This window comes from Aquila chrysaetos, chromosome 19 (assembly GCF_900496995.4).
Source record: "Aquila chrysaetos chrysaetos chromosome 19, bAquChr1.4, whole genome shotgun sequence".
Classification (NCBI taxonomy): Eukaryota; Metazoa; Chordata; class Aves; order Accipitriformes; family Accipitridae; genus Aquila; species Aquila chrysaetos.
In genome coordinates, this window is record NC_044022.1 from 2486752 (window position 1) to 2507497 (window position 20746).

Sequence of the window (20746 nt, forward strand, 5' to 3'; positions counted from 1 at the left end):
GAACATCTGACATATAAAGAAAGAGAGAGAGAAAGAGCTGAAGAGAGCTGGGATTGTTTAGCCTTAAGTAGAGAAGGTTTGACGAGACCTTATATATGTGTATGTGTATTTGTAGGTGGGGTAGGGTGGGCAGGGAGTAGAGACAAGGGAGCCAGACTCTTCTCAGTGGCACCCAGTGACAGGACAAGTAGCAACGGGCACAAGAAACTCCACTTACACCTAACTAAGAACTTGACATGGGAGTCTCCATCCTTAGAAATATTCAAAACCCAGCCAGACAAGGCCCTGAGCAACTTCCTCTAGTTGACCCTGCTTTGAGCATGGATTTTTGTCTAGAGACCTCCAGAGGTTGCTTCCATCCTCAACTGTTCTACAATTCTTTGAAATCTCTGTAATTCTGCTAGTTTATGAAAGTGCTCTGACAGTGAAGTTTCAGGAGGATGTTGTAGTGTTAGTGCCAAAGAGAAGAACAGAGAGGCAAGATCATTAATATGATTTTGATGAGAGAAAAAAGGAAGTGTTGCATACGAGCCCAGGATGGTATGTTGAACCTTCTTTACAGATGGACTCAATTCACTTCAGCCTTGGATAGTAGATGCAACTCTAGCAGGGTCTTCTTATAAGTATGTTTCTGCATTCACATAATACTCTCTTAAGATATCAAAAGATGCAATGGAGGCTGCAACATTTCCATGAGGAACAGAGTGGATGAGAAAGTCTTTCAAATCACCTAAAAGCTGCATAAAACAAACCACACAAAAACCAGAAGACTTCTGCAGGTTGTTCGGATGTATACATGCCATAGCTGAAGATGCAGAAGAAGCAGCAATGAAGATTTTTGGAACCCCAGAGACTAAAACATGGGGCAGAGGCTCCACAAATATCTTTAGGGAAAAAGAATTAGAAGAATGAAGTAGCTCCTACCTCCTGAGCATCTTGCTTGGAAGACCTTATTCAGTCCAATGCAGTCTTACACAAACATTTCCATAAGTTTCAGCTATTCGGCATAGGAATATTAACAGCCAAGTAGCCATCAGTCACAGATACCACACATATTGCCATTTACCAAAACAGATAATGTATTTCACTGGAGTAACAGAAGGAAAAGAGGGTGTGCTGATATTAATTTTTTGACAATTTTATGTCAGCGAACTTCTTGCTCATGGAGGAACATATTGAGGCAAACAATCCTATTGGATGTGTAAACACTGAGTTTACAATGATGGCTTTTGTTGGAGCTCTCAATCTCAAAAGAAAACAGCAAAAGTCACCAGCCATGAAAGTATAACACAACACTTAGTAAGGTTCTTTACCTCCTTCCTCTTTCCGTAAGTTAACATAGCCACAATGCAGCTTTCAGAGGCCTCTTGATAAGTTTCATTTATTAAGATAAAAATTACGATTTGAAGAGGGATGAAGCTGCTGCTTTCTTCCTACAAAATTGGCTTTTTCTTCTCATTTCAGGCAACAGCTCTTGGCCCATTCTCTCAACATTCCAATTCCTGCAATTAAACAGCTGCAGCTAATGCCCTTCTGCAAAGATGCTGAATCCCCCAGTCCATCCTCCGGACCACTGGGAAGCTCATTCTCCCTGCATAACATCCTCAGATATACTAGTTCACATTTGCTCACTACACAATTGGAGGTGACTAAACCCTGTGGCTACATTCTGATGTATATGTCCTATTGGAAGGGGCAGACAGCTTTCCCATTCTGCTAGCTATAAAACATAAATTCAACTTTAAGCAAGAATGCTCCCCGATTTCAAAGTAATTTTTTTTAATTGAATGTTCTTAACACTCAGAGTGACATGGGAAGATTTTTAGCTCACAATTAAATCAAGACACATTGCTGAAGAGTAAGAGTAAACTCTGATCAGTCAGGCATGAGCAATCCAAGAGAGGGCTTGGCTTCAGTCAGTTCATTACTAGCTTGAATGTGTATTTCATGGTTACTATTCTATATTTAATGAAAGCATATCTTATTGTTTTCTATAATTCTGAAGTAGGAGTCTTTGTTTCAATGTTTGTACAGGCTCCTTTGTGAATCAAAGGACATGTTGTTTCCAAATTCATATTTGTGTTTATAAATATTCAAAACATTTTCTTTTTACAAAACAAAGAGCAAAAAAAGAAAAAAAACCTGTTATAGTGGCTCTTAAAGCAGGCAAAAGCCAATAAAAGTTAGAAAATCTTATGTAATTGAGTATTTGTCACAGAATATGAAGACTTAAAAGGCGCAAAAAAAAAAGTGAGATCACGTGAAACTGATTACAATGCCATATTGCTGGTACTGGAGTTAGTTTAGAAGGCTCTACTCAGAGAATGATTATTTGCATCCTTCTGTCTACACTGTCCCAGTAGCACAAAAGCCATCAGGTACCAAAAAGCATGATATGAATAACAATTTCACTTGTAAGTGAATATCTTGCCCTATCTCACTTTCAGCTAATTCCAAAACCTAATACCTATTTTGCATAGTTAAGAAAGGCTTCCAACTGTAAACAAAAGGGCAGTGAAAGATCATTTTCCAAATATAGAAGTCAAGCATTTGTAAGCTGTTGAATAGCATGAGCAGTATTCACATTTATGCAAGCTTTCAGTGAATTGTTATGTTGGAACAATTTCACTGATGCAACCCAATTTTAAATTAAAGCAGGGTAGTCACATTATAGGGTTGCATTAATATAAATGAATCGACATCACTGGTATAAATCTCAGTAACACCAGAACTACTTAGACTTACTTATTTACTGAAGATTATTATTTTCCATGTACTTCAAAAGTAGAACAAACTCTAAACCACAAAAATTACCAGAATGCAAATTTTAGCAGAGAGTCAGTAGGTTGATCACAAGTTGAAGTGCTTCTCTACTGGAAATAACAGATAATCTTTCCATTAGAGATGAATGTCATTAACAATCTTCCTAAATTGGGAGTTATGAAACTGTAGTTCAAATAGCTGAATCCATCATAATCCTATAGCTGAAACAGGTATTTCTATCAATTATGGAAGCAATATGTGACTCTCCACAAATAACTCCCTTTTTTTTTTTTTAATTGTTCATTATCTTTATGCTGAATATTATCTATTGCATACTGTATCATTCACAGTACATCCAAGCCAAACCTTTGCAAGACAGAAGTGGGAGGTAGATCATCAAATTCAAAACTGATATTTCAAAAGATCTGCTGCCTCCGATTATAAAAGCAAGTTCTACATTTGATTCAGACTTAAAGGAAGCTTAAGAGTTCTGTCTATGCAAGAATTAATAAAACTCCACAAAGGGGTATTTCCAAAAAAATGAATGGTAATTAAGGATCAAATTCAATAACTAAATAAATGGAACTTCTTTCAACATAAACACACACTACTACACTGACCCTTTGGCCACCAGGCACATACAAGATATCAATTAATGAGATAGCTGCAATGATACTGTTCTGTGTAAGTACTACAAAATGTGTTGCTCTCCCGTTACTACAGCAAGTTGATTTGAAATTGCAGATTTATCAAGACAGGCTAGGATAGAAAAACAAAAAAGTGCAGTACTAAGTAATGAACAGGTAAGATTAAGAGATTGATTTAAAATAACTTGGATAGCTTATTAAGTTAACACAGCTGTGTTAATAACGTGCACAGCATTTATCAGGATATAAAAGTCTCAGTTTTGGTACTAACCCAATCACAGATTTCATTCCACTTTGACTAAATTCAATATGGCGTGAAAGGGGAACAAACGCTTCAGTAGGAATTCAGAGATGATTATGCAGTTTTTGGGTGTTGGATTCTGGTTTTGGGTTTTTTTAAGGATGTAATATAGACAGTGATTCATATATTTGAAAAGTATGAGCGGAGACACAGAAAAGCATTAACATGAAAGAAAAAACTGTACCACAGCCTCCTAAGCATCAACCTCGTGAATGTAACAAGCCATGCACCTTGACTTCTACCCCTTTGAGTACTCATCTGAAAGTCAAGGTGCCAGGGGGACAGGGAGGGAAAAAATATAGAGGGGACAGAAAGATTAGTGTATAACTGATTACACAGCTAAATGCTTAGTCTTGTAAAACACATGGTTTAAACGGGGAATCAGGTCACAATTTTGTAAGAACAGCATCTTGATAGAGAAAGGTGATAACCTTTTGCTTGATGAAAAGGGATAAAACATAGGTAGGGTCTCAGGTGGGAGTAGGGGGAAAGGCCAAAGATCGGAGGTGTTTTATTAATACCAGTCTCACATCTTTATTACTTCAGTGTGGCAAAAATAATAAAAAAAACCCTTTAGGTATTCACCTCCCTTATAATCCATGAACTGAATCCTGTAAAGACAAGTAAAATGTAAAACTAAGAGGAAAATAGCTCTTCAGAATTAAGCGGTAAGGAATACTCAGGGATACGCTCACCATGACCAATTTTAAAAAGGTATCACCTATAGAAATGTATCAGTCCATCATACCAGAACCACAGCAGATTCCAAGCCACCTGCTAAGATATCACTAGTGCTTCATGACTGATAAAAGTTTTGAAAAAAACTTCCCACCCATAAACACCTACTGTCAAAGATTAGATAAAAAAGCCAACAGCAATCAGTTATACTAAAAGAAATTAAGTGAACATTCAGTCATTCAAAGATTTTCTGTAACCGTTTTCCATGAAAGTATCAGATAATGACAACAGCTGTAGTACTCTTAAGTAGCTGCCCATGGAATGCTATTACAAACTCTTGCAGTGGATACTCTCTTTCATATGGCTCTGGTAGCTTCTACAGTAACATCCAGACATAGCTTAGTACAGAGATAAATGAGCAGGGTAGAAAGGGACCAGTGGGACAGACAGTAACTTGGACAAGCACTGCCACCTCTGGTTAAGTATCACCTAAAACAAAATACACACACACATTAAAAAACAAACAAACAAAAACCAAACAAAAAAAACCAAAACAACTTCAGAATTCCCCCAAACTTCACTTTTTTGAATAACACCATCTATCAGCAGAGAATTATATTACAAAAATGGGAAGTCTTCCACCAAGAAAATGGAGTCAGATTCTCAAGCCTGTAAAGCTAGTTCCACAAGAAAAACAGAAGTCATATGATGGAGGCTACAGTTCACGGGGCCCATGGTTTCTCAGAGTATGACAGCATCTAACAAACAAATGTGATTCTTCCTCCCCACACAAGAGTAGAAACTGTGCCCACAGGATGTTGCAGCAACCAAAACTGTAAATGGATTCAAAGAACTCAAATATCAAAAGCCAACTTTAGCTTATGATGACCCTTAACCAATGTTTGAAGAAAAAGTACCAACAAAGTTAAAAAAAATAAAAATAAAAATCTTCCTTACATATGCCTCCCTTTACATTTTTCCTTATGACCACTACTACGGAAAGCCTGTAGGGCAACAAGGATCTCTCACGTAATCCAACCCATTCGCTCTGAAGCTGCGAATGCCGCTCCTACAAGTACACAATGTGACAGAGCACTAAAAAATGGCTTACCTCTTGTGATGGGTGACTAAAACTGAAGTAGGACGGAACAGCCAAGAAAATGAGAAGAGCTAGGCAGAAGCGTGGGCTGTAGTCAACAAGAACAGCAAGAGACTTTTTGAACTATGCCTGGTGTTTGACCTACTTCTTGTAAGCACTCTCTAGCCTGACAAAACATATATAAAAGCTTTCCAGATTGCACAAGGAGAAACCTGGTCAGCTACACCTGGATCAGACTGAAATCTGTTCAAATCTGCATCACATCACCTGTTCAAGATGCATAAGCAAAACGAGCAGCATGTGTCAGCACCAGTCACAATTTTTTAGTATCAGTCAGCTTCCTGTTCACCTTTCTTATTTCACACTGCTGTAGAATCAGCACTATAAAACTCAAAATCAAAAATTCTAGGAAATTCAAACTGGAACAGAGAAAGCTTTCCAAAAGCTACAAAACAATGCAATTCACGTAGTCATGTTTGATGAAAGCTGGCCAGACAAGAGACAGTTCAAAATATACACTGAAGGAAAAATTCCCAAGACCATCAAAATACTGGAAAAGCAGAGAATTAAGGAAGCAAGTCAGTAAAAATAATGAAAGGAAAGGCCATTCAAGATATATTATAGAAGAACTAATTAAAGCCACGTGTGGAAATTTTGCACTAGGAAATAAGTGAAACAAAAATGCACTTGAAGTAGAAGAATACAGGTGGACGGACTGACCCATTTCCACCTTAATATTGTATTTGCTGAAGTACATCATGCAGAACTTTATTTTAAGCATCAGTCTAACATATCATAAGTACAAAAGGGTATCAAGAAGCAAAGGAACTATGGACAATAACAACAACAAGCACATCTATCATAGCAATAACAGCATCCTTGACAGTACCCTAAGAAAACTAATAGAGCTGTTCAAAGGGGAAAGGCCTGCTCATCAATAGAAGCATAGAATTGGTGTCAAAATCTCCCCAAAGAGAAATCACTAAGAGCAATTAGAGGATTATGTTGTTTGCAAGGAAAGCCTTTTCCATTTGGTGCTTTGCAGTACACAAGGGTCGGCGAACACACATCTCAGAGAGCATGCTGGACCTGGGAATTCACATTAAACCCATGGACCAAAATCAAAATACTCCCCATCACAGAATAATGCATGAGGCATGATGAGGAGCTCCCTCCTACTTCCAGAAATGTAAAAAGAATACAATATTCTATAAAATCATTCTAGAATAGCCTTCAGCTCAGACTCTTAACGTCTTCTGACCTTCACAGTATTAACACTAGCAGGTTTTTTTAAGGACAACTTTAAGTAGTTCATAGGCATTGGCATATAAAGGGCTGAACCCTCTCTCCATTATGTCTTCCACTGTAATGTTAAACAATGAAAAATAACACAAGCAATACTAGAAACTCTAGCAAGTGATACTTCATTAAACAAATTCACCAGTATAACAGAACTTTGAACACGCAGTAAGTTCAGAGGAAAAAAAGTGCTACTGAGAAAAAGAAAAGCATCAAGAGAAACAACTAATCCCATAAACAGCGTAGGCGATCCCAAAAACAAAATACTGTCTGAGCTGAAAGTCAACTGTTAAAATTTGGCAAAGCTGAAAATCCAACAACATATCAGACATGGAAAAAGATTTTCAGCACTGCATAAGAAGCACTTCATCACCTCACAGATGAAATAAATCACTGTGTCCATCAACATCAGGAGGTGCCACATGAAGTAAGTCTGAAATGCAGTAATAGAGACCACAGTGTGGGGCCACCAAAACTATCATTTAAAGGTAAAAACTGTCCAAGATAAACCCTAAGAGGAAAACTTAACAGGGAAGAAGACTGAGCATATCCATGACAAGGGCAAGCCAAACCAAAGTTTTGTCTCAAACATTTGCTGCTGCTTCCACACAGATGGAGGAAAAATGAATAGACTTATTTAAGCTTTACACAGAAGACAGCAGTAATCTCAGGTAAGAAAAAATTTAAAGAAAGTATCTCAATCTTTAACTTCTGATTCTCTCCGATAATAAAAGAAGTCTCAGCTATGCAGCATTCCGATATTAAAAAAGCTACTACCAAATGGCTTATAGATATAGTACAGGCTATATTTCTCTCAGAGACTTAACATATCAACTGACATATCAAACTGAGATCAAGTCTTTAAGCACTGTCCACTCATTATCACCCTTGCACCAAAAGTTATTCAGAAATAGTAAAGGTAAAGGCTGAAGAAAAGAAAAAAAACAGCCCACAAAAGTCTCTCCACCCCCAAAGAATGCTTCTAAAATACAAGATGGCATTTTATTTAGAGTTGCCATTAAAATCCTTACTACCGAATCAGATAACGTTTAGTAGTTGGGGGATATGCCATCAGCTTTACTTTGTACCTGCCATATTCACTATGTTTGTTTCACATGGAAGTAAATTAAGTTTGAAACATACAAGCCTAAGTTTGAGACATTCACTGCCCTGAGAAGAAAAAGATTAGCAGACACAATGTAACCTCTCTGTGCTGTGGGAATACTGACTATTGTATACTAGAGTCCATCTGTTAAGTAATGACTGATCCAGAATGCATCGCTACTGCAGCAGATTCCCAAGCAGTTTCACATTCATATACGTCCCCCGATGCCAAGAGCACTGTTAAAGACTCTTGCCTTTATTTTTAAATGTAATCATAGTTTTCAGCAATAGGAACTTATTAGTAGGTAGATCTTGTAGGCAAGCACTGTAACAAGCACTGCATGTCCTCCACACAAATACCAAAACACATTCTAACCTCCCCCGCCAAAGACAAGCCAATGTTAGTCCAGTCGCTGATGCGTTAACTGCCAGAATTAAAATAAGCTTAAATATCAGTAAGAAGAATGAAAGAAGAAAGAAAATCAGAAAAGGATTAAACATCTTTGTATCTGTCATGATCTATACAAAGCCAGTTAATAAAATAACTGCATGTCATTCCCTTATTTTGAGTGCTACTTTTAAAGGAATGGGTAATAATCCAATAAAGTTATGATCACTTGTACCACACTTGTACAAAAAAAAAAAAAAAAAATATTTACAAATCACGTTTCAGTTAAGTGTCAAACAGCTTGTAGAGAGGAGTGGGAAATATACCAGATTACTGTTTTGACACATTCACAAAACTATTAGGGCTTTAACCCTGTGTGTACAGATAAGCCATAAATATTAAAATGATCTGACCAAACCATGTCTTTCCCTGCGTGCTGCAGCTTTTCCATTCAGTCTGTGCTAGGTCAAATGCAAATAACTGTCAAACAGAAGAATACATCCTTTTAAAGTGTTTGAAACAAAATATATTCCTTACAAGACTTTGTATAAAATGAGTGGAGGTTAGAAGCATTAAACTCATTTGAAACAAAGGCAGTTTCAATTAATTGCCATTCAGTTTTGAGCAGTCATTTTTCTATCCTATTTTCTATGCAAAAATTTAGGATATTTCATTGACTGAACTGCTTCAAAAGCTTTGCTGCAGCAAATCTTGCATTCAGGAGCAGCACCAAATTGCACATAATTGAAAGTGATTCATTTTTAGATCCACTCGTTTGGCTTCTGTAGGTTCCTCAGGCTTTGGTGTAGGTAGCGCAAAAACATTAAGTCATACAGTCCTGCAGTAACTCTTTCACTCCATGAAGTGAGCAGATGACTAAGGAGCTACATTTTAGCGTCTTCGCCTTGTTTCAAGCTATTTACCAGCACACAATAGTATTTTGCAACGCGCAGACCTTAAACAAAATTAGCAACAGCACTTACTTTGCAGACAAGAATGTGTTTTGGAAAGCATAGCAGATTATTAAGACGTGAGCAACCCAATACAATACTGCAATACAACTAACTCTTTATTACAGATATTAAAGCGTATTAAACCCTTGCAAAAATCTCCCTCCTCCCCCTTCCTCTACATAAAACACTCAACTAGCTCTGAGCTAACAGGGTTAAACCCTTCGCATGTTTCAGCCACTAAGACAAGATACCAGCTCAGGCTGTTTTTGATGTTTTTCAGTGAAAAAGACATACTACATTCACACCACTCTTCTTCAAGCGAGGAAGCTATCGGGTTATAGGGCAGCGTCCAGAACCCGAAATCGCGAATTACTTAATCTCCTTATTTTTCACACGTGTGAATTCCACACGCTCCACTTCTGCGGGAAGCGGCCGGGGGGAGGCACTGGGAAGGGGAAGAGTGGCCTGCCTGTGCTAGGCAGGGTCCTGCGTGGAGTTCGGGGAGCGCCGAGGGGGGCTTCTGTCACAGGCACGACGAGGAGAAGGGCAGGTCGCGGTATCGCCGAGGAGAGAGAGAGGGACGAGAGGAGTTCGGGAAGGAAGGACGGCTGGAAAAGGGCCGTACGTGCAGGAGGGACACAGGGGCTGGGAAAATGAAGGTCCTTTTCGGGTCGCAGAGGGGCAGGGGGGGAGCGCGGAGCAGCCCCGGGAGGAGGTGGGCTGCTCGGGCCGGTGCCCAGGGACCCTCTGCCCGCCGGGGCGTCACCGGGACGGGGTGCCGGGCCGCTTACCAGGTTCAGCACCGTCTCCACGATGTCCCGGTTGCTGACCTCCCCGACCTGGATGAGTCCGATGAGGACGGCGAATTTCATCCGGATGTTGCGGATCGGCACCGACGGGTTAATCATCCCCGCGGGGAGCACGACGGACCCGGAGCCCGACGCCCTCAGCTCCCCCATCACCGCGACGCCGCCGCCGCCGCCGCCTCCTCCACCGCCGGCCCCGACGGAGATGAGTCCCGCGGGCTGCGGGTCCGGCCCCGACACCGGCTTCTCGCTCGCCATTTACCCCCCGCCGTTAACCGGCACCTGCCGCCGCCGCCGCCGCCGCCTCCTCCTCCCCGCCCGGCCGGGCCGAGCCGCGCATCCACCGCAGCCGCAGCCGGCGGGGCCGCAGGGAGCCGGCCCGAGGCGCAGGCACCGTCCCAGGAGCCGCTCCTCTATAATGAGGGATTATTATGGGCGCCGATGCCCCGTTAGCCGAAGGCTGCCTCAACCGGCGCCGCCTCCCCGCCGCGGCGGCGGGAGAAGCGGAGCGACGCCGAGCTCGGCCCGGCCCGGGGGAGGCGAGCGGCGCTCGGAGCTCAACGGCGGCGCGAACGATCGCGGCTGCCGCTGTTGTTGTGGAGCCGAAACCGCCGCCGCTCACGCCGCCATGTTGCCGCCCCCTGCCTGCGGTAGCCGTTAAGGCGCCTGCGCCGAGCCCGTCGAGGGGAGTGGCCGGGCCGGGCCTGGCCCCCCCCCCTCGCCCCGGCTCTCCCCCCCCCCCGCCCCCAGCCGGCCGGGAGACAGGTGAGCAGGTGCACGGGAGCGCGAAGGGGGCCGCGCTTGAGGCGCGGAGCCGCCTCCCCCCCCCCCCCCCCCCGGGGTACCGCACGCCGCCTGCCCGCCCGCCCGGCCGCGGGGAGATTGTTACGCAACGCCGCCTGAAGCGACAGGGCGGGCGCCCGCCCCCGGCCCGCGGCCCGGCCTCGCCCCGCCGCCTCAGGGCGCCCCTCGGCGGGAGGGGCGGGATGGCGGCCGGCGGCAGCTGCAGGCCGCCGTGGCGGGGAGGTGCTGCCCGTTCCTCGGCTGGTGAGGGACCCGGGGCCGTCCCCCACCGCCCCCGGCCCTGCAGGGCTCCTCGGCCGGCCGCCAGCCTGCGAGCCTCGGTGGTTCTCGGCCGCGCTTTCCCCGGGCTGGTCGCACGCTGTCGCGTGAGGAAGAGTGTCAGGGCAGGGAGGTCTCGGGGTGGATTTTTTTAGCGACTTCGGTCTCAGCGAGCGGTCGGGCTTGAGGGAGGGTGGTGCGTGGGCTGCTGAGCCCCGCGGGCCCGGGGAGGGATAGGGGAGACCCTGGGGTCTGCCGGCCTGAGAGCTCCCGTGCTGCCGCTTCCAGGAGAGGGGTGTTATTCCAGAGTTCTTGTTGATACTCGCGCTCCTGGGTCGTGGTGGTGGTGCTGCATGCAGAGGTGTCCGGCCGGCAGCAGTCTTACCAAGCGCCTTGGTTTCAGTGATGCCTCGTGGCAATGAGCATTTTCTTCAAGCCTCTCCAGTGTTATATCAGAGAAACAGAAGTACCTCTGGTGTTCTGAGGAGGCTCAAATAATTCACGTGGTTTTTTGAATAAAGTTGTGTATACTTGCTCTACGTGTGCTGGAGATAATCCATCCCTGCTGAAAAACATGTTCTGTCTTGGCTTTGTAGTGACTGTCATCGCAAAGTTGAATTTGCAACAAATCTTGTCCCTTGAGTCTCAGAATACCATTCATCCTGTCTCTTCTGTAACCCCAAATTTGGGAATAAGGCTGGATTGACGGTCCGCCTTGTATCCAGCTTTAGATAATAAACTTCATAAACACAATGAATCAGCAGGACTTAATCACTACATCCTCCAGGATTGCAGAAGCTGGTCTAAGCTCCACCAAGAGAAGAAAGAGAAGACCTCAGGCCTGTACTGTGAGATGCACTAGCTCTACGTACTTGTAAATACAGTATGTTACATTTACTTGTTTGCAAGGTGCTCAACAGTATGCATAGCCTAGATGCATAGACATGACTAAAACAGTGGTTAGCTGGGAATCACAGAACCAACATTATTTCAGAAAGCTGCAAAAGATGGGGAGATAACCCAAAAGATCAGTTATGGGAGATAAGAAAGCACAAAGTTTTCTTGGAAGGAAATTCCTTTACAATTTGCCACCATCCACAAGCAACCTTGTATGACTCCGAGTAAAGGTATACTTTAATTTTGTATACTCATGGAGGGGCCACAGGTTCCATTCCCACTAGCCCCATAGCAGAACTAGCAAAACTGAATACACATGCACTTAACTGCTTTAGTACAGAGTGAGCCCATCTTAGTTTAATCCCTCAAAGAAGGGTGTTCCAGTGAAGTAACCAGGCAGACTTTCAACTGTACAGGGTGAGAAGCTCTTGTATATCACAGGGTTAGTTCTGGGCACAATAACTTCCAGCTAGTTGATAACGATGAGCTGATGGAGTAGTGTGTTTCAAATTGTGCTTGTTGTTTCTGTCCTTGGCTGAAGTAAGTCCTGTTCCAGAAGCTTTTAAAAAGATTCTCCGAAAAAACTAGGCAAAAATCCTTTACTTGGAAATGTCAGTGAGAGATCCTATTACTTGTTTCACTTTGCCCCATTTCCCCTAAAAACAAACAAACAAACAAAGCCAATCCAAAAGGTAAAACTTTTGACTATGTAGGAACATTAAATTACTGTTCTAGTCTACAAACCAACCAATTATGCAAATGTTCAAGTTAGGCTGCCCAAAACTGTTCATCTTGATTTCAGAAAGGAATATTTCATGTTCTTAATGATCCTATCTGGCAGCCAGGTAACCTTTTAGAGTTTGGATGTCCTCAAGCTTGTGTAAACATAAGTTATTTAATTATACATGTAAATATTTTTGAAAATTCAAGAATACATGACCTTTTTTGCAAAACTGAAACCTAAGTCTAGAATGCTGTAACACTCACTAAAAATTGTAACACCCTTAGGAACTAACACCCAACAGTTCTGCTCTTTATTATTCCCATATCCACATCTATGTGGTGAGGCCTGTTGCTACAAATACTATGGTTGGCTGATAGGTTGACCAGTTTTCTTGTTCCGCTTCATCGCGTGGCTACTGCCTGTTAAATGGGTAGAGAGCTAAGTTATAATTGCTTTTCTATGGGTAGGTATATTAATTTGGATCTCTATCCACTTACTGACTTTTACAAATCCCAAAATAACTTTGTAACTTTGACATCCGTTGTTAAATTTGCTTAAAATTTGTCAATGACTTGTTCATCTTTGTGATGGAACAGATGGACCAATAGCACAACCACATAAACTTCCTTTCTGTAGAGAAGTGGGACAACAAAATACAGTTTGATATGTTTTATTATCCATTCTATGCTTCATACTACTATTCATGGAAGACTCCCGTGATTTACACATGTACCCAAATGCTGGGGTAATTCTTGACTACAGCTGTTCCATATACAACTATCAATGCATTCCTCCACATTGAATTTCTGATAAAGTTGCAATCATGAGTTTGTTTAGAAGTTGTATTTGTGAAATCCTTCATTATATAATTTCCAGCTTAGGACTTGAGCTGGCTGACTGTCATTTCCTCTGCTGAAATCACATAACATACTATACGTATTATAGGGAAAAAACTTATTAAAAGAAGGTGAGTTCCCAACATTATGTTTAATAGGAGAGACTTCCTTTAGTTCTTAAACTCATATTTGGTTTTACAAATAAATTTTTACAAAATCACGTTCTCTTTGTTTTTAGAAGCTGGAACACTGTTAAGAAGTAGCTGTCTTCTCTAATCAACAGTGTTTGTTTTTGATAAGCAAACTTCCATTGAGGTGAGCCATTCATCAACTCATGTGAACATTATTGTAGCACTGGCATTCTGAAAGAACAGCAAATTTGTAACACTAATCTCAGCCCTGTAGTAATTGCAGCTCTGGTGTTCATTTGCTTCCATTTTAACACCTCATCAGATTGAAAATTAAAATAAGAGTACATACGCTAGAAATGCTACAGAACATGATTCATTTCTTTTCTATAAAAATAACGTTTGTCCCATCTCCTTGATATTGACATATTCGGTACAAAGACTGTGAATTCGTCAGTGACAATTTCATTCATGAGGTGGGTAGTTGGGTCCCAGTCCGGTAAGGTGTTCTGCATTAGCAAATCCCAATATTTGCATAATTATAACCATTTTCAGTTCAGCTTGCAAGATCAGTCATTGACACAGGCCCAGACTAGGTGTGGCAGGAGACACTATGTATGGATGGGTGCTATGCACTCCTTTATTCTTCACAAAGATAAGACTGATGCCAGCATCTGATCTCGTCCCTTTCTGTACCTTTCACAACACTTGTTCCCCACTGAAATGAGAGAAAGCAATGCCTTTGCTCCCAGAGTATTCTCATTGCTTCACCTGTGATAGATGATGGGGGGTTTCTTTTATTATATTCTTCAAATTTTCTCGGCATACATTCTCCATAAAAGCCAGAAGATGGTCTCAAATATAATTGCAAAAAACAAAGGAAAAGACATGTATCCATGTTCCTATGCTTGCAACAAACAGATGGGGGAGAAAATAAAACTAAGAAACAATTGTTTAAAGTTTTAGCTCGATTTTTATTTCAGTTGTAAAATAGATTGTAGCAATACTACTTTATTTGGGGGGTAAAAACGTTATGTAGTCATTCAACTGAGAAAGCTTGAAAAAACATGTTTTAGAAGACACACTCTTGGCTACAAATAATGGAACAACTTAAGTGAATAGGGACTGCTTTGTACAGGCAATATTTACACTAAAGCTTAGCAAAAAAAAATTTTTTTAATAGTGAAATGACATAGAGCAGGACTGAACCATGTTTGAAAGAGTTAGAGAATTTTCATTTCTCTGCCACAGTGGCATCAAACTACTGCTTGCTTTACCATGTCCATATGAGGACTCCTGTTGTGTTTAATTAGACTATTCTCATGAGTAAGGATAATGTGATTTGTTCCTGTGCCAGGCTCAGGAAGTGCTATTAGCTCCTTTCTCGTGAAAACCAGGATTTCTCATAAGTTTAAAATAAAAAGCTAGGAAATACAACTGAAAGGCCATCGCAGCATCTAAACTTACCCTGCTGTGCATATGTATTGCACCAAATAGTTCCATTCACTGTTTTTAAACTTCCACACGACAGGGTGCATTAAAGCAGAAGTAAAAAAACCTGAAGTTGGAATTTTCTTGCTACTCTAACTGTAAATGATTTCTATCTGCTTTTTCTATAATTCCTTTTCTTTAGTCTTGAAAGAGAAAAGACATGAAAAAAAAAATACCTTGTATGTATTTCCAGAGGCAAGTTTTGTTATACCCTGTGCAATTTCAGAAACACTGTAACAGGCCTTCCAAGAGAGATTATAAACATTTCAATCACAGTGAAGCAGATGAAGCCACTATGACTTCACTAAGTTATTTTGATTTTTATTGCAATAGGTTATCCAAGTAATTCAGTTGTAATTTAAAAAAGATGTAGTTAATATCTATATGAAATTTATATTATTCAAAATAAAATTTCTCTCTGCTTTTTACACTCTCAGCAGTAAAAATAAAATAGACTTATGTTTGTTCTCATGGTTGTAAATACTACTGGGAAGAATTCATTAAATGTAAGCTTTTAGAGTAAAAAGAGGTAATAGTCTGAGAAGTAGTTAAACACTAACCAGCTCCACTTAAAATATAACTCTTACTTTTAAATGAAAATATGTATTCAATTTGTCATTTTTTTCCTTAATTGTTTTCATTATGGTATAATCATTGTAAAAGATGCATAAATGTAAATAGCAGGATTCATGATATTACAGAAAACATACAGTACAATTTGTTATGGTAATGCATAGCTCTTATGTTCTTTGCTTTGAAAGGGTTTATTCTGTGATTGATTCACAAATCTTGCTTTAAAACCATGAATTTGAGCTGCGTAATCAATTCAGCTGTTTTATTCTCATCTTTTTTTATTTTTTACAAACTTAACCATGAGACCCTTTTCAGCACTGAAATGAATACAGTAATTTTTAATATTGAAGTTATTATTAGGTCAATTATTATGAAGGTCAATTATTAGTATTGACCTCTTTGTTGGTTCTCTCCATAACTGATTTTTCATTTCATCGTTATTGATATCTTGTCACCTTGATCTGTAGATGCTTCAGTCTATATTGTTGGCTCTTGCACAGTGGGAATTTGGTAACATGAGGACCCACATAAAGATCTATTTTCTAGACAACAGTAAGGATCTTAAGAAAAATCAGGTTAGTCTCTCCTCTCCCTATATTCCCTACTCCATTTGCATACAGCGTGCCGAGCTGCCAGCTAACTTTAAGAATTTTCCTCTGACGTTCCACAGTGTGGCCAATTCACAAAGAAATCAGCCCATACTGCCATTGTTAGTCCAAGAAGCTTTTTACAACTAGATTTCCGTGTGCTGTTTTTAGCAAAACAAAATATTTTCTTATAAATTCCAAACTCTAATTAGGGTTGAAAACACGTAGCTCTTCTAGAGTTAATTCAGGTGTCTTAAAATAATACAACAAGCAAGCATTGTTTTAAGTTCCATATATATGAGCTAAATTATTGTTACTTCTGACATTTTTCTTTTAATGTGTTTCTAGACAATAACTTATGATGGAAATTAACTTTTGGTGGAAACATTCTCTGCAATAATACAACAAACTAATCATTGCTATTATACATGTCTATTTGTTGAAAAAAAAATACCTGATTCATTGGCAAATGATGGGGTTTTTATATGCTTCTGCATGTTTATACTTCAACTACTTGGAGCCAAATAAATGCTGAGACAGAAAGGATGCTGGTCACACACTTTGTCTATATACCACAGTATGACCAACAACGGGACAAAAAGGGTTGCAAGCTCTCATATCTCATTAGAAGCATTTTCCCAAACACATACCATTAAATTATAACTTTAAGGACTTAACATTTGTAATACAGCAAGGAATAGAGATCAATGAAAGGTTTAAAATTGATAGGCTAGTTTACGTCAACAAAGTATGTGTGTTTGATAGCCTAATTTTATTATCAGGGAACACTCAACAGTTTACCGAAATATCATTGATATTATCAGCAGGTACCTACAGTAACTATGAGTATTATTTGACATTATTTCCCACTCTAGTCAGCACTTGTTTTCCTACTCTACTCAGTGCTTGTCAGGCTGCACCTGGAGTACTGTGTCCAGTTTTGGTCCTCACAGTTCCAGAAATGTGTGGACAGACTGGAGAGGGTCCAAAGGAGGGCCACAAAGATGATCAAAGGCCTGGAGAACCTGCCCTATGAAGAAAGATTGAAAGAATTAGGTCTTTTCTCCATGGAGAAGAGAAGGCTCAGGGGGGACCTCGTCACAGTTTTCCAGTACTTAAAGGACAGCTACAAAGAGGATGGAGACTCCGTCTTCACAAGGAGCCACATGGAGAAGACAAGGGGCAGTGGGTACAAGTTGCACTGGGAGAGTCGACATAGGAAAGAAATTTTTTACAGTGAGAACAATCATTCATTGGAACAACCTCCCCTAGATGTGCTAGAGTCCCCATCACTGGAGTTTTTCAAGATGAGACTGGGGGGATGCTAGGCTCTCTTTCCCACGAAAGGTTGGACCAGATGATCTTTGAAGGTTCCTTCCAACCTGGGCTGTTCTATGATTCAATGATTCTATGATTATCTTCTAAATTATATATTTAGCTATTGTATCTGTAACATTAGAAATAGTTTTTTAAAAAACCCAAACACCCAGTAAACATATTCATTATATTCCTGCAAAGCAACTGACTTCAGAGAAGTTTCATGAGTGAAAGTAAGTGCAGGATTTACCCAAAGGGATTTATTTAGCTGCTTCTTTGCTTGCATTAAAATGAAGAGAATGTGTTATTCAGGATAGTTCTTTTGTTTTCTGACATCACTGCCAAGAAAAAAAAAAAATAAAGCCATATATAATCTAGAAAAGAAAGAGCTGTGATACATTTCTTCCTCAGGTTCCAAGTATTCCAAGTATTATTTATTTTCCTTGCTTTAGGATTAACCTTTCAGGATATTTTATTGATATTGGCTTAATCATTTCAATCTATGACTGTAAAAGAAGGGGTGTGGCACACAACAGGGAAAAGAATGTATTTCTGGATGTTTACAGTTGCCCCAAGAAAGTAAGAAAATTACCCTGTCATCAGAATTCCAATAGGGTTTATGTTTAAGGTCATGATCTTTAGTTAATTGTTCTCCGTCTTTCCTGAAGTAGTGCTTAAAACTGGACTGGCTACTACAGTTGAGATTTTACAGCACTGTTTAGAGTGGAGAGATTATTTTACATGTATTGCGGGCTACACCTTTTACAGGAAAAATGCCAGTTTTGTTTGCTTTTATTGCTGCAACATGACATTGTTGACTCTTATTCAGCTTATGATCCTCTGTTGCCCCTGGATCCTGTTCTGCAGAACTACAAACAAGCTGGATGAGCTGCATCCTGTATTTGCGCAGTTTAGTATGCCTTCTAAAAGTAATGCCTCACACTTGTGTCTGCTCAATAACATCCTGTTTTTCTCAGACCATTCCTACAGTTTGTCAGGATCATTTTGAATTCTAATCTTGTCCTTCAATATACACACAGTTGCTTCCAGCCTAGTGTTGTTTGCAGATTTAATAAGCACACACTGCATTCCATCATCCAGATCATTAATGACATTATTATATAGTATCAAACCTTGGTCACCCTTGCAGAAGCATACATGGCGCCATTTTCCATGTGGACAGTGAGCCATCAATACCTATTCTTCATTGTAATGAACAGTATATATAGGTTCATTATAACCTTGTAATAAAAGTTACATACAGACTATGTTTCCAAGTCTTGCTTTCAGAATATGTTCTAAGACATTCCTAAAAGCTGGGCTGACAATGAGATGTATGACACAGTGTTTAGGCTGGCAGGGTCCTTGGAAGGTGACCTGGTCCAATTCTCCCTTCTCTGACTCCCCAACCCTCAACACTGTGAGGACTTAAGCAGGGTCAACTTTGAAGTTAGATCCAACATTGACCTTAGGTTGCTGAGGAACCTTGTCCAGTCAGGTTTTGAATATCTCCAGGGTTGAAGATTTTACAGCCTCTCTGGGAATCTTCTTCCAATATTTGGCCATACTCATGGTGACTTTTTTCTCCTTGTAATTATCAGGAGTTTGCCCTCCTGCAACTTTGTTCATTGCCTCTCATATTTTCACTGTGTATATCCAAGAAGTCTGTCTCCATCTACTCTGTTTTCACCTACTGCATGGTTGAAGGCAGCAGTTAGCTGTCACCTAGCCGTCTTTTAATCAAAATGAACAAGCCCAGTTCTCTCAGCCTCTCCTTGTATGTCATGTGCTCTCGTTCTCCAACCATCCTGATAGCCTCCGCTGGACTCACTCTGCCAGTTTGTCAATGTCTTTGTTGTACTGGGGAGTCCCAAACTTGACACAGTTCTCCGAATGAAGTCTCGCAAGTGCCAGCTAGAGGAGAATAAGTACTTCAACTAACCCACTGGCTATATTCTTACTAATGCAACCCGATTTGTGTTTAAGCTTGCATTGCTGCAGAAGTGCACTGCTAATCTTCTTGTCTTTAGGTAACGCTAGGTCCTTTTCTACAGATCTGCTTTCTAGATAGTCAGCCTGTGCCTTTACTATATTCTATCCCAGATGCAGGATTTTGCATTTGCCTTAGCTGAATTTCATGAGATGCTGTTAGGTTCCAGAGTACATTCCCCACTTCTAGTAATTTAGTTCTCTGAATTAAGGAGCGTAGCTGGCTCAGTCCAAGGCCAGCTCCTTCACTGGTAAGAGCTGTTGCGAACCAAGATAGAGGTGAGGGCATGCCCCTCCGTTCCCTTGGGAACTGCTTTTAAGCTGAGGCTGTACTGCTGGCCCCTGCCTGCGCTACATCGCAGTTGTGTAGTGTCTACATCTGTGCCTGATCTTGTACTTTCTATATCCTGACCCTGGCCCAGACCCTCTGGTTTGGCTTTAGACCTACCTAACATGGCATTGGACCTGCCTTGTCACTGCAGACTTTTGAGGTGATCACTGGATTGGAGCTGGACCTGTTTGCTCTGTCCAGACCTGATCCTGACCCAGATTTAATGACTCAACATTCTGGATCCTTGTTAGTGAGGTCTGACCCTGCCTGCCTTGCTGCCAGTTAATTTTCTCTTGCAGGGCAGCCAGCCCCTGCTGCTCCCTGGCAGGTTCCTTCTAGCCTGTTTCTCTCCCTGTTGAGGTCCCTCCAAATGGCAGCCCAACCCTCCACCTTATCAACTATTCCTCTCAGTGGTATCATTCACAAAACTGATAGTGCACTCCATCCTGTCATTCTGGTCTTTAATAAAGACGTTAAACAGTATCAGTGTGAGGGCCCTGAGAGCATCCTCCCTCCTGGAGGTCTGGCTCCCTGGGCTCAGGGCTACCTTGGGGATAGCGCAGCTGAGGGCCGTCCCCCTTCTTTTAGTGGCCTTGGACAGAGTGGTCCCAGACAGCTCTGCGGGAAGACCTCAGCAAAGGCTGACTCCTTGCTCTTGGGAGCTGCTTTAAGCTGCAGCTCAACTCTTTGCCCCCCCTGAGCTACACCTCCCATTGCATTGCAGCCACACCTGTGCCTGGTCATGGGCCCTGCTGATCCAGACTGGGACCCTG

At 41.3% G+C, this 20746-nt stretch overlaps 1 protein-coding gene across 15 annotated transcripts in view; it reads right to left on the reverse strand.

Moving 5' to 3' along the window:
• Positions 1–10663, reverse strand: part of NBEA (neurobeachin) — a 514437-nt gene extending 503774 nt beyond the window's left edge. For all 15 annotated transcript variants that reach the window (XM_030042222.1, XM_030042221.1, XM_030042209.1 and 12 more), the window contains exon 1: positions 10024–10663. In XM_030042222.1, coding sequence (XP_029898082.1) covers positions 10024–10296 — 273 coding nt within the window. In that variant the 5' untranslated portion in view covers positions 10297–10663. The remainder of the gene's footprint in view (positions 1–10023) is intronic.
• Positions 10664–20746: the final 10083 nt, after the last annotated feature.